Source organism: Heptranchias perlo, chromosome 24 (genome assembly GCF_035084215.1).
Source record: "Heptranchias perlo isolate sHepPer1 chromosome 24, sHepPer1.hap1, whole genome shotgun sequence".
Classification (NCBI taxonomy): domain Eukaryota; kingdom Metazoa; phylum Chordata; class Chondrichthyes; order Hexanchiformes; family Hexanchidae; genus Heptranchias; species Heptranchias perlo.
In genome coordinates, this window is record NC_090348.1 from 9,499,543 (window position 1) to 9,517,602 (window position 18,060).

The following is an 18,060-nucleotide window of genomic DNA, read 5'->3' on the forward strand; positions in this document are numbered from 1 at the left end:
GCCTGCGGGTTCCCAGCGGGTGGTCCTCCGGGAGCGTGGAAAACGCGGACAGCTAATTGCGTGCGTCCCCCGCGCGATCGCGGGATAATTGAACTGATTAAGCCCTGCTTCCGGGTTCTCCGCTCCCCAGCTGCGTGCCGGCCGGCTGCGCATGCGCAGTACCGTCGACGCGATGTAGGAGCTCCACTTAAAGGGGCAGTCTCCCAAAGCCCCTCCTGCTGCAATCATTAGGCTGGTGATGATGGCTCACCCGAGGGGAAAGGCTGCGCCACGTTTTTCAGACCTTGCGCTGCAGCTGATGCTGGAGGGCGTGAGGAGGAGGAGGGACACGCTCTTCCCTGAGGATGGGCGCAAGTGCCCTGCCGCCGCCACCAGGAAGGCATGGGCAGAGGTGGCGGCGGAGGTCAGCAGCAGGGCCAACACCCCAAGGACATGGGAGCAGTGCCGCAAGCGCTTCAATGTCCTCACTAGGTCTGGCAAGGTGAGTACACCAACGCACCCTCCCACAGCCCGTCCCCACCATCACGCCAAACAGATCACAACTCCTCCTGCAGAGCCACCACAGCGCTCCTGCAGCAATCCTCACAGCCACTTACTCACCATCCTCGCCGTGCCCGCAAGTACCCACCGTCCCTGTCCCCACCCGAACACTACCACACACCCCAATCCCCATGCAATGGGATGGGCACGTGGCCCACGCTTCCTCCCATCCATCTGCCCCACGCTCAACCCACCCACACCGATGCTCGATGCGTCTCACGATGCAAGACGCACCCACTCACACATCTGTGTTTTGCCTTGACAGGAGAAGAGGAGCAAGAACAATCGGGAAAGGGCACGCACCGGAGGTGGCCCGCCGCAAGTGGTAGAGCTCACCGACGCAGAGGTGGAGGCGCTCGACCTCGCCCGCACGCGACATTGCCTGTCGGTGGCTGATGGCGAGTCTGTCGCTGCAGAAACGGCCGGTAAGGGAAAGCTGACACTCAACACCCATGATCGCGAGTGACCGTATCATCACCTGCCATCAGGCGCACCGTAATGTTTGTGCACATGCCTCAGTGCCCTCTGTTCTCTTGCAGGGCCGTCTGCGAGCGCTGTGTGTGAGGAGGGCGATTCCTCAGAGGACATGGCGGTCTCTGAGGGTGCATCGTCACATCTGAGCCAACCATCCACCAGCGCAGAGACACGCACCTCGGTGGGTCCCCCTCACCAACTAGTTGGGGTAGCACTTGGTGAGTCACTGCGCACGAGTGAGCATGAGCAGACCCTGGTGGCAGGGGCAGCCGCGGAGGGTCCACGTCGGTGGGAGCACTCATCTCCAGGCTCTGCTCAGCCGGACCCAGATGCTGAACCCAGGGGGCCACCAGTGAAAAGGAGAGTCGTCGAGGGCCACCAGCTAATTGCTGAGGTACTGGGAGAGGTGCCGCGCGCATTGTCCACAATTGCGCAGGCGATGGAGGAGTCCACCTCCTGCATGCGGGCATTGGTGGCGCAGGTACAGGAGGGTACCAGCGACACAGTGTCGCGGGTAGGTGCGGGAATGTCTGCGGTGGAGGACAGGCTAGCCTCCCTCAGGCGTCACGCACAGCTCCACATCGAGTCCGTGCAGGCCCTGACAACGGCTGTACGGATTCAGGGTGAGCAATATTCCGCCGCCATAAACAGGCTGACGGATACACTAGGGGTGGCCTTGCAAGGCCTCACACAGGTCATCCAAACTGCCGTCCAGCAGGGTGGAAGGGGTGATGTGGGCCGAGGCCACGAGAGGGATGATGGTGACCGGGGACATGGAAGCGGGGACGCTTCTCAAGGCGCCCCCACGTCCCACCCGTTGCCCCCCTCTCAACCAGTACCCGCAATGGTGCCTCCTCTCCAGGTGGCCGAGTCTGCCCCTGCCCCGGTGCAGGAGGAGCAGTCTGTGGAGGTGCCCTAACGGGCACCGAAACCCAGGGGTCGTCGGCCCAAAGCATCTACCCGGTCAGGGCAAGAACAGGAGCAACCTGCCACTACCTCTGCTGGAGCCACAGGGGTAGCACTACGTAGGGGTACCCGCAAAAGAAATCCAAAGGCGTTATAAGCACAAAGGGAATGCACCAGGGTGTCTATTAATTTGTACACTTTTTGTTTATATTATCTCACATTGTACATATTAAATACTATATTCTCACCACTCCTGCCACCTCTCGTCCATTCTTCCGCGGCCTGTGCAATAGGTGCGTTCCGTGCAGGCCATCATGACGGCGAACACCTGCTGCCGCCCATTGGGCACACTGCTATGGGTGCAGGAGTACTGGCAACACTCTTCAGTGGAGGGGGCTGGTATGGCCCCTCGCATGTGCAGGTGAGGAGATGCGAGCGCCTCGCACTGTCTGACTCTAGGAGAACCGTTGACGTATGAGTGCCTCCCTGGCCCGGCGAGCATCCCGGTGAGTCGTGGTTCGGCGCATGGGTCGTCCACCATCCTCTGGCGCGTCCGCGTCCTCCTCCTCCTCCTCCTCCTCCTCCTCCTCATCGCCGTCCTCAATGTGGGTGGCAGGTGTGGATTGGGCCTCCTCCAGCGGCACCCCTCTCTGTAGTGCCATGTTATGCAGGGCACAGCAGACAACTATGATTCGTCCCACTCTGAATGGTGTGTATTGCAGCGCTCCCCCAGAACGATCAAGGCACCTGAAGCGCATCTTGAGAAGCCCTATAGCCTGCTCAATTGTAGACCTGGTAGCAGTGTGGCTGTCATTGTACCGACGCTCCGGCTCGGTGATGGGGTTCCTCAGAGGCGTCATGAGCCACGTGTGTAGGGGATACCCCTTGTCGCCGAGGAGCCAGCCGTTGCCGGTGTTGGGTGCCTGGAGGATGGGCGGGACGGTGGACTCCCTGAGGACGAAGGCATCGTGGCAGCTGCCGGGGTATCTGGCGCACACATGTAGGAATCTCTGGCGGTGGTCACAGATGAGCTGGGCGTTCATGGAGTGATACCCCTTCCTGTTGATGAACAGCCCTGGCTCATGCGGAGGTGCCCGTATTGCGATGTGGGTGCAGTCGATTACACCATGTACCCGTGGGAAGCCAGCCATGGCATGGAATCCAACCGCCCTCTCCATCTGGCTGCGCTCGTCCATGGCGAAGTTGATGTAGTGCGAGGCCCTGCAGAACAACCCATCGGTGACCTGCCTTATGCACTTGTGTGCAGACGACTGACAGACCCCGGTGATGTCCCCGGTGGCACCCTGGAAGGATCCGGATGCAAAGAAGTTGAGGGCAGTGGTGACTTTGACGGCGACAGGTAAGAAGATGCTGCTTGGTCCACCCGGGAGCAGCTCGTCGTTAAGGAGGCTGCAGATGTCGGCGACTACCTGGCAATTGACTCTGAGCCGATGTATGCACTGCTCCTCGGAGAGGTCCATGAAGCTGAGCCTCGGTCTGTACACCCTGTGCGGAGGGTAGTGCCTCCTGCGACGCATCTCTCTCTGTGGTTGCCCTCCCTCCTGCTGTGCAGGTGGGTGTGCCACAGCACCGTGTTGGGGGGCTCCACGTCTCCGAGGCGGACGGCGTGGACTGCGAGGCTGCTGGGGCTGGTCATGCTGTTCGTCCTCCGAGGATGTCAACGCACCACCCATCTGGCAGGTGTTGGTCTGAGGGGTTGTGCAGGGTAGGTAGGTGGTTCCTCGCACTAGGGCTGCGGTTTCACGTCGGTCTGTCCTCTGGCTTGGCGGGGGGTGGTGGAGGGCAGGGGTTGCCCTACGTGACGCGGTGGCCTCCTGCGTGGGTGAGGGCTCTCCCACCCGCTGTGGAGTGCACCTTGGCAGCTGCCACAGGCTGCTGGCTGGAACACGACCGGTTGAAGGGAGACTGTTTCCCCCAGTGTGTGAAACTCACTGCCTTGAACCTAAAATCCCACACTTCCTGTTTTGACAGCTGCTTCAGCTCATTTAATGACCTCAACAAGCAAGGTAAGTACACTCAAGTGGAACCCCGCTGGCTTTAATTGCCTGCGGGATTCCCACCAGCGGGGCCTGCGCACGCAGCCCCGCACGTCAGCGCGGCACCCGGAAGTGGCCGGGATCTCGGCGCGATCCGGTCACGTGACTGGATATCGGGATTTTCGGGGCCCCCCCCGCTGGAAACGCGCAGGAAACCCGACGCGAAAATCGAGCCCATAGAATTCAAAAGCAAGGAGGTAATGTTGAACTTGTATAACACCTTAGTAAGGCTGTGTTGGAATATTGCGTACAGTTTTGGGCACCCCATTATAGGAAGGATATAAAGGCATAGATTCAGTAGAATTTTACAAAGGATGAGGGGACTACAGTTATGGAGAGAGACTCGAGAAGTTGGGGTGTTTTTTTCACCACAGTTGAGTGTACAGCCTTGGTACAGTCTTCAAGAATAGGAAGGGTTATGATAAGATAAATAGAGATTGATTGTTTCTACTGCTCAGTGGGATTGTAACAAGGAGCACAAATTTAAGATAATCACAAAAAGAATTAAAGGGAAAGTTAGAAAAATGTCTTTACAAAGAGTGTGATTAGAATATCGCCTTCTCTGCCACAAACCATTGTTGAATCAGTGCCATTAAATTCTTTAAAATGGGAATTAGATATTGTTTGAAAATGAGGACTACTAAAAGGTATAGAGACCAAGTAGGAGAGTAGTATTAGACTGGCTGACTCATTGTGCTGGGAGAGGATACGGTGTCAGAAGCTCAGCTCAGGGTCGAATAGGATGTGGAGGTTGCAAACAGCCTGAGACAGTGGCCGAGGAGAGGGATGGAATCAATGGCGAGGGTATGGAGTTTATGTCAGGGGCCGAAGCTTTGGATTTATCAATATTTAGCTGATAACTTACACAGGTTGCCTGGAAGGAGTCATGGAGTTGCCTGGAACCTGGTCAGATGTTTGGTTCTGAAAGGATGTGGCACAACCACATAATAGAATGGGTTTTTTGAAAGTAGTAGGCACAGCTGCAATGTGTATACTCGCTGTGACTTTAAAGCTGTAGGACTGGGCGTCGCAGGGCCAGTTTTCATGGTGCCATTGCCAACAGTACTAGACAACGGCCTTGTACGCTAAACCTGTAAATTTCACAGAAGGTGAGGTGTGGTTGAGACCTCAAACTCTACTTTAGCCTGAGGAGATGCAGGTAAGGTTTAACACCAAGGTGAGCACTTATCAAATATTTCTCACTAAGCATGGTGTGTTGCAGGCTCATGCAGTTGACCCTTCTGGAAGGCTGGAGACAGCAGGAAGAAATCCACTGAGAAGCTTTGATCTTCAAGAGTTCTAGGCTATTTGAAGAAATGAATACAAGTGACGAAGAGCTGTGTAATGTGAATTGACTGAACATTCATCTCATTTATGGGATCTAGGGGGAGGCAAAATGGCTGCCGCATCGCCCCTACATAACAACAGTCACTGCATGTCAAAGTTATTAATTCTACATAGAATTACATTGAATTTTACACACAGAAACAGGCCATTCAGCCCAATAGGTCTATGCTGGTGTTTATGCTCCACACGAGCCTCCTCCTACCATACTTCATCTCAACCTATCAGCACATCCTTCTATTCCTTTCTCCTTCATGTCTAGCATCCTCTTAAGTGCATCTATGCTATTTGCCTCAGCTACTCCTTGAGAAGATAAGGTGCTGTATAAATGCTAGACTTTTTTTTTCTTTTTACCCAGCAAAGTGAAGTTCTGTGCTATTGCATGTGCTAGCTCTGGCTCTAGATATGAATACAAGCTCAGCAATACTTCATGAATGAAGACAAAAGATAACTGACTGCAGGTTGGAGGAGGAGTCAACTTTCATCACAGGAGTGTAAAAAGCTCAATTAAGGTTCAGGGTGATGAGGTATGCAACGTTATAAAGAAACAACTTAATGATGTGGGAACAGAAAACTTCAAAAAAGTGCAGATGCATGATCGCATTCAGCCAGAAATGCTCAGTGTCCAGCAGTAAACACTAAACCACCTGACCCTTCTGATAGTGCTTCAGCAGGTAACGTGAGGAATTATCAAATAAGTTACACTAACCATGGATAAGATTCTGGCACTAATGAGGGGTGGTAAATGTATATAATGCTGAACTAACATACCACATCGTCACAGTAAAGAGGAACAATTTGCTTTACAAATGAGTTCACTGAAGATTACAGGAACCCTTGGTTGGTATTGCAGTCAAATGGAGGCAGAGATTAATGTCCACAACAGCCTGATATGGGGCTGCTGGTTCTGCAGTATTGCAAACAAATGCTAAATGCTAAATGTACACATTATTTTGTGTATTAACACAAAGTATTGTGATTTACCTCACATGGTGACACAATGAGCGAAAAATTCCATTCAGACGCTGTGCTGATTAATACCATGATTGTCTCTGGTGCTGAAGCGTATTCATCAGTAGGTAAGCATGATTCATGCAAGAAATATTGCACCACAGGACTCTCCATTCCCTGACCTGCCTTACTTCTATCACAGTCCATTCTCGGGGCTTTCAGTGCTGACTTCGTAGCACTGACACTGGAAGGAAATCAAATGTACTGACCAACAGCTTGCACCTGTGTTGGGACAGTTTGGGCCAAGGTGCAATCACTGGGAAATCTCACTGAAATGGTTGGTCACCAGGTGTTTACCTGGTTACGTGGCTATTTGCACCCATTAGACAGGCTGTATCAAGGCTTGAGGGAATTAGTCAACAAATATTGTGACAACAGCATATTGCAGCTGGAGACTGTCGCGAAATAGTCACACATATATTAAGAGTTCATAATTATGTGTGGTAATCATATGAATTAAGGACTCCTCACTTCCTTCTCCATTTAAATATTTTATCACAAATTACTACATGATTATCAAAAGACAATGTATTGCCTCTAATATAACCTGTCATTTGGAACAACTTGAATTTCTTTTGCTGTTTCTTTGAATAAAAATTAAACTCACTTGCAGTTGTTTCCAATGTTTCTGTACCTTCCTCTTCTGTTGTTTCTGCCTCCTCCTCGTCCTCCTCTTCTTCCTCCTCCTCGTCATTATCCTCCACCCATCTACCTGGTATTAACCCTGCTGAGTCATAGGAGTTACACAGTGGCCCCACAATATGTGTGATGAAGGATTCCTGAAGCTTGGCCAGCTGAGGGGCTGAGCGGTCCATAAATGGACTGATGGGGAGCCCGAGGCTCGACTCCTCGTCACCCTGCACGTAAAAGTAAAATTGGTTAGGGATGCTGGAATGATTTTACCCTCTGCTTTTCCCATTTTCTCTCTCCTCCTCACTTAGGCAACATCATCAGCATGATTTCTGGAGGTGGCTGCAGTGTGTACTATGTACAAGATGCACTGCATCAATTCGCCAAAGCTTCTTTGACAGCACCTCCCAAACCCACATCCTCGACCACCTAGAAGGACAAGGGCAGCAGATGAAAAGGAACACCATCACCTCCAAGTTCCCCTCCAAATCACACACCATCCCAACTTGGACATATATCGCCATTCCTTCATGGTCGCTGAGTCAAAATCTTGAAACTCCCTGTGGGAGAACCTTCACCACACGGACTGCAGCAGTTCAAGGAGAAGGCTCACCACCACCTTCTCAAGGGGCAACTAGGGATGGGCAATAAATGCCTGTTTCTGTGCTGTAAATTCTATGTCATTCTATGTAAAACAATATAGGGTTGATTTTCTTCTCGGATGCTCTGCCAAGCAGGCATACTTGAGGGTTACTGTGCATGCAGAGTGAGCAGTGTGGCCAACATTCCCAGTCTGGGCCACGATCATGGCCTGGGTGCCTTCTTAGCTTCTGGCAGAACCTAACGCGGGGAACAGGTCAGAAACAGATGGACTTTTGGCTGTTGCCCACGTGGTTTCTGGCTGCTGCTCGAATCCAGCAATCAGAAATCCTGAAGCCTGAAGATCCACCTTATCTAAAGAAATAAACTTAATTTCAGCCAGGCTCCCACCTTCAGTGTCCCTGGCAAGCCCCACCATTAGTTTTTTGGGGCACCCGTTTGTAGGCACAGGGCCAGCACTGCTCACATAGGAAACCCCTGGGCAATGTAGTACGGCAGAGACTTGCCCCCTTTACCTCTTCTATCTTCCGACTGACCAGTATTATATATAAAGAAAAGCTTATTTCAGAATCCTTGTGCATGTTTTTATTATGTAAAAATAGAATGCATAGGAATGTCTTTCAAACGTGTATGTATCACGTGAGCCTCCAGCATCTTTTAAGGGCAAGATTTCCAGATCAAGCGCTTCCAGCAATGAGTGATGCTCATCGGGAGCATTGGTGAGGTAATTGAGGGCCAGCAAGCCAGGTTGGTCCAGCTATTTAAATTAATGGGCAGCAGATCAGAAGCTGTAGGCCTGTGATATCTGAACCAGTGAAAGCCATTTCCCGCCAGAGGTGCCCATTCTGAGAACATGCCCTACAATGTGTTTGTACTCTATTGATCGTCAAAAAATACACGCAATTCATTTATTCATGGCACAACACTAACCTGCTCATAAAACTCATTAACGATGCCTTCCGTCCATTTTAAATGAAGCTCCTTGCATTTGGCGGGCCCATTGATGTCAGCGAGCTTAATACACATTTGACAAACCAGCAAGCGATCGTTTTCATTTGCCCAGTCAATACCTGGTCCGACCTCCTCATTCACCTGTAAGTGTTTACAGTAACGAGGGCAATCCAATTACAATTCGGATCAGCAACAGCACTTAGAATTGAGGAGATAAGTTGTACCTTTAGTTTTAAAAAGTATTGGAAATACAGCCGTGGTTAAGATTCTTTATAAGAATGGGCCTCTATTACTAAGATGTACTTAGAATGATTTGTAGAATGAAGAATAAAGCAGTACATTCTGTCAACCAGTGTGTATCACTACAGCACTGTGTAGGTCACTGAAAAGCTTGGACAGGCAATAAGGTGCTAACATGTACTGTGCATTAACACCGTGTACTGTGCATTAACACCGTGTACTGTGTATTAACACCATGTAATGTGTATTAACACCATGTACTGTGCATTAACAACATGTACTGTGTATTAACGCCATGTACTGTGTATTAACAACATGTACTGTGCATTAACAACATGTACTGTGCATTAACACCATGTACTGTGTATTAACACCATGTACTGTGTATTAACACCATGTACTGTGCATTAACACCATGTACTGTGTATTAACACAATACACTCTGTATTAACAACATGTACTGTGCATTAACAACATGTACTGTGCATTAACACCATGTACTGTGCATTAACACCATGTACTGTGTATTAACACCATGTACTGTGTATTAACACCATGTACTCTGTATTAACACCATGTACTCTGTATTAACACCATGTACTGTGCACACAGAACAAACTTTTCTCTTCACTGTCATTTCTCTTCAGTTGTAAACAATTTTACAACACCAAGTTATAGTCCAGCAATTTTATTTTAAATTCACAAGCTTTCGGAGACTTCCTCCTTCCTCAGGTAAATGTTCAGGAGCTCCTTGAAGCCTACGCATTTATACATATAGAACAATACATGGTGTTTACAGACTGCCCCTGCAACTGCCCGTTGCCAAGGCAATCACCGTGTTCAGACAGAGAGGTGTCACCTGCAGAACCCCCGAATACACATTCAACAAAAAAACAAACAGGGAAAAAAACAGAGAAGAAAAACAGAGAGAGGCAGAAACATCCGGAAGGCAGAGAGAGCCAGCAAATGACCCATTATATTAAAAACAGATAACATTTGTTCGCTGGTGGGGTAACGTGTAGCGTGACATGAACCCAAGATCCCGGTTGAGGCCGTCCTCATGGGTGCGGAACTTGGCTATCAATTTCTGCTCGACGATTTTGCGTTGTCGTGTGTCTCGAAGGCCGCCTTGGAGTACGCTTACCCGAAGGTCGGTGGATGAATGTCCATGACTGCTGAAGTGTTCCCCGACTGGGAGGGAACCCTCCTGTTTGACACACGACAACGCAAAATCGTCGAGCAGAAATTGATAGCCAAGTTCCGCACCCATGAGGACGGCCTCAACCGGGATCTTGGGTTCATGTCACGCTACACGTTACCCCACCAGCGAACAAATGTTATCTGTTTTTAATATAATGGGTCATTTGCTGGCTCTCTCTGCCTTCCGGATGTTTCTGCCTCTCTCTGTTTTTCTTCTCTGTTTTTTTCCCTGTTTGTTTTTTTGTTGAATGTGTATTCGGGGGTTCTGCAGGTGACACCTCTCTGTCTGAACACGGTGATTGCCTTGGCAACGGGCAGTTGCAGGGGCAGTCTGTAAACACCATGTATTGTTCTATATGTATAAATGCGTAGGCTTCAAGGAGATCCTGAACATTTACCTGAGGAAGGAGGAAGTCTCCGAAAGCTTGTGAATTTAAAATAAAATTGCTGGACTATAACTTGGTGTTGTAAAATTGTTTACAATTGTCAACCCCAGTCCATCACCGGCATCTCCACATCATTTCTCTTCAGTGATATTGCTGCCAACTGACAGCAATATTAACTTAAATTAAATGCCGCACATATAAATCTATACAAAAGCTGATCTGAATATAAAGTAGTATCTGATTTTCATTAATACAATGGAATTCCTCTGAATTATTTTCCACTTCATTTCTATTAAAATGAACATCTTGATCCAGCCACATTTGCATGCACAATCCCCACTGAAGTGTGAAACTATTGCTCATTATTTATACATTGTTTGATGCACTGATTCCGTTCAGTCGGTTTGGTGCACAGATTCTGTTCAGTCCAACACATGAGACTTATCATACACCAATTATTTCTTGACTAAAGGGTCTAAAGGCTTAAACTCAACTCAGCCATTGAGTTAACAGGAAAGCATTAGCTATTTACATCTCTAATCCAATCTAACACTGGGGTTATGCTGCAGATCACCAGATCAACGGCAAAAGAAGAGATAGTTTGTCTTATGAAGAGATTGGAAGGATATATGAGAACAGGAAAAAGTTACTTTAATAGACAACTTCAATCAACCAAATGTAAATTGGGAAAACCCAAGTGGATTGGAGTCAGAGCCGGTAAATGTAATGCATGACATGAGTCCATACATCAGGGAAGCTACGTGGAGCAGTGCTCATTTTGACTCGGTATTTGGGAGTGATCCAAAAATGTACAGGAAATGGAAGCTGTGACACCCTTGAATGAACACAGAATCATGAAGTTCAACATGACCTGGGATTCAGAAATACCCAAGACCAGGAGCCAGGTAAGTAACGATAAAAAGGGCTACATTGAAAGAAATAAGGTGAAAATTTAAGCAAATTGACTGAAGGAGGTTCAACCACACTTAAATAGAAGACAGGTGGAACACCTTTTAAAAACATCAGTTGGGAAAATCCATGGCTGCCCCAGCATGCTCCTGCTGTAACTTCGGCAGAATTATTCTGTACATTTGCTTCCTCCAAACATTCACAAAGGAACACATGCCAAAACAGAGATGACCCAAAGAAAAAGGGTTCAAAAGAAACAAATCCTCAAGGGCAGATGGTATTCATCCCAGAGTGCTGAGAGACAGTCAGGAGAAACTGAACACAGGGAGGTATCATTAGATTGGAAGGGGCTAATGTGGGATCTGTATTCAAAAAAGATGATAACACAGCCATTGGCAACTACAGACCCATCAGTCTTAATTTAATTCCATGTAAAATAATGCAAACAATTATCAGGATTGAACTTAAAAGATCATCTTTACAATAATAAGTTAGTAGACAGCAGGCAACAGGAAGGGCCATTTCCTCTTGACCAACCTCATTGACTTCTTTGAGGAAGTAACAACCTAAGTGGACTGTAAGAGCCCCTATGATTTGTTATACCAAGATTTTCAAGAGATATTTGACGTGAAAGGCTATTGGTTAAGCTTACAGCTCTGGGGATTGAAGGTAAATCTTGGAAATGGACAATTAACTGGCTGAAGGGAGAAAAATGGGTACTTGTTATGGGAGTTATGTTGGTGTGGGGAGAACTACTGAGTGGGGTGCCTCAGGACTCAGTATTGGGACCACTGCTGTTTCTAATTTACATAATGACTTGGATTCAGAAATTAGGCAAATTTGAAGATGATACCAAACTAGGAAGGGCACTGGAATTGAAGGAGGCAATGCAGAAATTACAGAATGAGTTGGATAAAATATTTAAGTGGGCAGAGCAATGGGAGATGAAATTTAATGCAGACAGGTATAAAGTACTGCACATTGGAAGGAAAAATGGGTGACACACATACTCACTGAATAGTGTTGAAATAGCTTAGGATAAAGTTGAAAGAGACCCAGGAGTCTTAGTAGGCAACCATTGCATGTCCAACCAATGCATGTCCAACCAATGCAGAGCAGCAAACAGCAAAGCAAATAGAATGTTGGACTATGGGGCCACAACAACAGAAAATAAGTCACCGGACATCACGATCAAACTATACAATACTCTGGTCAAACCACACTTTGAATACTGCATCCAGTTCTGGTCAATGATAGATAAGGGAGATATTCAAGTGCTGGAGGAAGTGCAGAGTACCAAAGATCTGTGTTATGAGGAAAGTCTGGAGAAAAGTAGACTTTTCAGCCTTGAAAGGTAGCATCTGAGAGGTGATCTTATAGAGGTATATATAAAGGTAATATAACTTTAAACTAAATTGTGAGTGTAGGAGAAAGGGTTCAAACTAGCAAAAGGCAAAATTAGATCCAATATCAGGAAATTCGTCTTTGCACAAAGAGTGATCAACACATTGGATGGACTCCTGGATGGAGTAGTGGAGCCAAAAAAAACCCCAAATCATTTAAGATACAATTAGATGCTACAATTAGGGACTTCAGATTCTTTTTGGATGAACTAAGAAGGGCCTTCCTCATCCGTAATTATCTTGTGATCACTGATGTGTCACTAGCACGAGACTCAAAGAAAGTGATCCTCATTATAGTGTCATTCTATCTAAAACTATGATTTAATGAACCAGATTAACCAGATTACCTTGGCATTGAACTCAGCAAGAAAATCAAAGTGTTTCTTAAGGTCTGTGGCGAGTATGGCCTCGATCACAAGGAAACGGAATCGCTTGAATTCAACATGGTCCAAGTTGACCAAAAAGTTGTACTCCTGCTGTGACATGAAAAGATTCCATGCTGCTGCTGCGTGATGGTTCTCCAACACTGAGCGGTCATTGTATAGAACTGCCTGCAATGAAGCACAACTGAAGTTAGGCACTGATTCAGTATATGTATATTGCGGGTTAGGGTTAAGGTTAGCTCCATGCAAGGACTTTAGCCCCTCATCTAGGCTGGCACCTTAAATTACACAGTACTAGAATGAACAAATGCAACAAAACACGCAAAATAAGCAGCTCTTCTTACAGTTTGGGGTTTTTCTATTTGCAATACTTGTTCATTTGATAAAAGTCACTCCATAAAGGCACCAGGTTTGGTCCCAGGTCTGGGTTGAGCTTGCTGATCTCAGCTACCAAAAGAAAGAAAGATAGACTTGCATTTTTATATCTAGCACCTTTCATGATCTTGTGACGTCCCAAAGCGCTTCACACCAATGAAGTACTTTTGATGTGAAGTTACTATTGTAATGTATTAAACACGGCAGCCAATTTACACACAGCGAGGTCCCATAAACATCAATAAAATAAATCACAAATCATTTGTTTTAGGTGTTGGTTGAGGGATAAATGTTGGTCAGGACACTGGTAGAACTCCCCTGCTCTTCTTCAAATAGTGCCGTGCAATCTTTCAAGTCAACCTTAGAGGGCAGACAGGGCCTCGATTTAACCTCTCATCCAAAAGACAGTACCTCCAGCAGTCCCTCAGTACTGCACTGGAGTGTCAGCCTAGATTATGTGCTCAAGTATCTGGAGTGGGGCTTGAACCCACAGCCTTCCATAATTCAGAGGTGAGAGTGCTACCAACTGAGCCACAGCTGTGGAGATACTACATTTAATCTCCATAAGCTTGGGTTTGGGAAGGGGGAAAAACCTCAGGGAGGGTTCCAACACCTGATTCAAATCCAGCTGTGGCTCAGTGGTAGCTCTCTCACTTCTGAGTCAGTTGAGGGTTCAAGTCCTGCTCTAGAGACTTGAGCACAAAATCTAGGCCGAAACTCCAGTGCAGGACTGAGGGAGTGCTGCACTGTCGGAGTCTGCCGTCTTTCAGATGAGACGTTAAACCGAGGTCCCGTCTACCCTCTCAGGTGGATGTAAAAGATCCCATGGTTTTCAAACAGGAGCAGGGGAGTTCTTCCTGTGTCCTGGTCAACATTTATCCATCAACCAACATCTCATTATCTCATTGCTGTTTGTGGGACCTTGCTGTGCGCAAATTGGCTGCCACGTTTCCGTCCTGAGGTCGTGAAAGGCGCTATATAAATGGAAGTCTTTGTTTCTTTCTTTCATGTGCCGACAGCCCTCTGGCATCTCATCCAAGTGGCCATTCTTCTAAGTCATCGAAGGAAAAGATTCCATTTATATGGTGCGTTTCACATTCTTTGGATGTCCCAAAGTGCTCCACAGCCAATTAATTACTTTTGAAGTGTTAGCTACTATTGCTACATGAAGCAAAGACAACAACAAATTTCCAAAGCAAGATCGCACAAACACTAAATTAAGTTCATCTGATGACATTGGTTGAGGGATAAATATTGGCCAGGACAGTGGTAGAACTTTGTACTCTTTTTTAGAATAGAATCATGGGATCTTTTACGTCCAACAGAACAGGCAGATGGAGCCTCAATTTAACATCACATCCAAGATATGGCACCTCCAATAGTGCAGCACTCCCTCAGTACTGCATTGAAGAGTCAACCTAGATTATGTGCCCTCAAGTCCTGGAGTGGGGCTTGAACCATCCTGACTCAGAGGCAAGAGATCTACCCACTGAGCTATGCACTTATGAAGGTTTTGTATATTAATGTTCATTTTTGACAAATACCAATAGTCTAAAGAAAGACAGTAATTGAGAAGGCACCATACTGGAGACATCCTTATACTGCACTCTTATTAGCTGGTTGTTGTTGTATCATCACACGCTTCCCTTGGAGAATAGCATGAAGCAGTGGAAGGCTTCGCAGGCTGCTTAACTGTCTGACAGGCCGCGACGTAAATGCTTCTTCCATGGCCGTAGCCATCTTTATACCGGTCGATAGTTGGTTAGTCCTATACAGCAGGAGGATTTCATGGGCTTCCACAACCCATACAATGAGGGGAGGGGGGGCCATCTACACGAACCGGAAAGAGGATCCCCACTGAATGTCAACCCAGAGCTCTGGTCTCCACCCACCGGGACTGTCTGCAGCAAGGTTCACACCGTGCACCTTTTGATTCAGAGGTGGGAATGCAACCACTAATCTAAAGGCTCGCAAAGGTGAAGTTGCAGGATATCATCAGTTATCTTGTGTAGTTTTCTAACAGTGCTTCACTCCACATTGAGACCACCTGCTCAAGACTCTCCTGCACTGTAGAACTATGAGGTGCTTCTCAAGTAGTTGGAGCAGATAGGACTGGATAGTGAGAATGTGCTCTCAGTGTGGAGGTAAGTGCTTCCAAGTACCGTGCAAATAATTTTATTAATCACTCACTCCCAGATGTGAAGCAAGGCTGTGATGGGAAGCCTCTGGTTGACATTGTACCTTCCCAGCATTGCTCTGCTCCTTGACAGTGGTGGTTTATGTCAGAAAATTGTGTTTGTGATTGGTCAGGAAATGCTGGTTTGTACAATGGGCCTTTCCTTCAGTATGTTTAACATCGCCGCACAGCAAGAGGCAGTAGCCTCTAACTTACAAGAGGGAAGGAGATACTGGGGTCTGATATTCAAGGAAAAGCTGGAAAAGTGCCTGGGGAAAGGTGTGATAGTGGAGTATGAAGGGTGTCATGGACTATGTTATTTCCTAGACACTGAGATGTGCCAGATGGACCACTGCACATCCAGTCCTGCACATTCCCAAGTCCCTACAAATAATCATATTCCATTCTTCACTTTGTGTTTTATACTGTTTCCTATTGAAATATGTAGAACTATCACACAGAAATGGGAACAATGCAATATTCAAACCTCCAGCTTGAATTTTAAGTACATAATGAATTTCTTAATCCTTTGTGACCAAATATAATTAAAGTTGTGAAACCCCACAGGCTCATTTTGGCAGATTAAAGCGTTGAATGAAACTGGTTTACTTACCAGGCACTCTGCTGGTAACAGGATTCATTTGGGAGAGAGCTGAGATGTTCACACACAGCAAGTGTTTACAAATTGAGCTAAAATCCCACTTAGCTTCACTAGTTATCATCAGTTACAGAAACAGGGTCTCTAGTAATATGGCGTCAACACAGTTTGTGGATACCGTATGTCTGAGGAGCTCAAGTTTTGCTCAAAAACTTCCAACACACTCTGTCAAATTGAATATGTGGGGCACTGCAGATCTGGCTCCAAATGCACAACTATTTAAAAAGAAAGATTGCATTTATATAGCGCCTTTCAAGACCTCAGGATGTCCAAAAGTGCTTTACAGCCAATGAAGTACTTTTGAAGTGTAGTCATTGTTATAATGTAGGAAACGCGGAAACCAATTTCTGCACAGCAAGGTCCCACAAATAGTAATGAGATAAATGACCAGATAATCTGCTTTAGTGATGTTGGTTGAGGGATAAATATTGGCCAAGATACTGGGGAGAACTCCCCTGCTTTTCTTCGAAATAGTGCCATGGGATCCTTTATGTCTACCTGAGAAGGCAGACAGGGCCTTGGTTTAACATCTCATCTGAAAGACGCCACCTCCGACAGTGCAGCATTCCCTCAGTATTGCACTGAAGTGTCAGCATAGACTGCCTGCTCAAGTCCCTGGAGTGGGACTTAAACCTACAACCTTCTGACTCAGAGGCAGCAGTGCTACCACTGAGCTATGGCTGACACTTTAGACAAGGAATGACAAGACACCTAGGCATCAGGGGGAGGGGCTTTCAACCTGATGATTGTTCTAGCATGAGACAAAGTCAAACCCTAAAATAATGGGGGTGACTACTTTAGTTTGGGGAAGAAAGGAGAAAAATAATGAAATAACTTTTTTTTAAAAGAAGTCGTTTTTAGTATTTTAGATGGTAGTTTTTTCAGTTGCATCTCCTTAATAATTGACAATAAAAGTCCTGTATGAGTGACATTGTTAATTAGTGCCAAATTAGGGACAGGAGTGGATTGAGAGTGAAACTCTTCCAGCTAACACAAAGAAGAAGCTTTCGTCCAGTGAATCTGGACTAGATTTGAACCAAGGTCCTAGGGGTAAAAGGCCAGGTTCTAATCCAGTGCCCATTTCCCTTACCTGTGATTTAAAGAAGAAATTTCTTCATTGCATTTTCTGGAATATCACCGTGTTTGCGTACTTGTGACAATGAGCCCCCTGCTTTTTGCACCTGCATTCTCATTCTGCAAAGAGCCAACATTTTACCCACTGCACCACCAAAATCCCCGGGCAAGTTTGGTTTTTAAAAAAACAAGTGTAAACTCTGTGCGTTCTGAGACGTGAAGCTGTCCTGACACAAAAGACCACCGCTTCAGGGACACAATGGAAACACCAGTTGCATATTACCTACCTGCGGTGCACTGGTTGCCACTAGAAATGCATTGGTCCTTCCTGGGTGATCATAATCATGCATGGCCGCAGCGACATAGAGGGCCATCAACTCCAGGGCAGGCACATTGGCTATAACACAGCCATATCTGTCCTCAGTCACACTATAGGTTTTTGATATGGCGAATCCCATGTGTCCATGAGTGATTCCGCTGTCTGAATCTAAACAAACATTTAACAAAGAATTTTAATGTTAGATGGCACAAGTAGAACACTGAGTCTTTTCTGGCTGCCTCTAAGCTCTGCAATTCCATCCCTAAACCTCTCGACCTCTCTCTCCTCCTTTAAGTTGTTCCTTAAAACCTACCTCTTTGACCAAGCTTTTGGTCACCTGTCCTCATATCTCTTTATGTGGCTCGGCATCAAATTTTGTCTGATAACGCTCCTGGTGAAGCGCCTTAGGGGATGTTTTTACTAC

General features: G+C 46.8%; 1 protein-coding gene across 2 annotated transcripts in view; it reads right to left on the reverse strand.

Moving 5' to 3' along the window:
• Positions 1-18,060, reverse strand: part of pde3a (phosphodiesterase 3A, cGMP-inhibited) — a 413,169-nt gene that overhangs the window by 13,378 nt on the left and 381,731 nt on the right. For both annotated transcript variants that reach the window (XM_068004733.1, XM_068004735.1), the window contains 4 exons: positions 17,605-17,804; positions 12,999-13,202; positions 8,493-8,654; positions 6,940-7,189 (listed from right to left, as the gene is read on the reverse strand). In XM_068004733.1, coding sequence (XP_067860834.1) covers positions 6,940-7,189; positions 8,493-8,654; positions 12,999-13,202; positions 17,605-17,804 — 816 coding nt within the window. The remainder of the gene's footprint in view (positions 1-6,939; positions 7,190-8,492; positions 8,655-12,998; positions 13,203-17,604; positions 17,805-18,060) is intronic.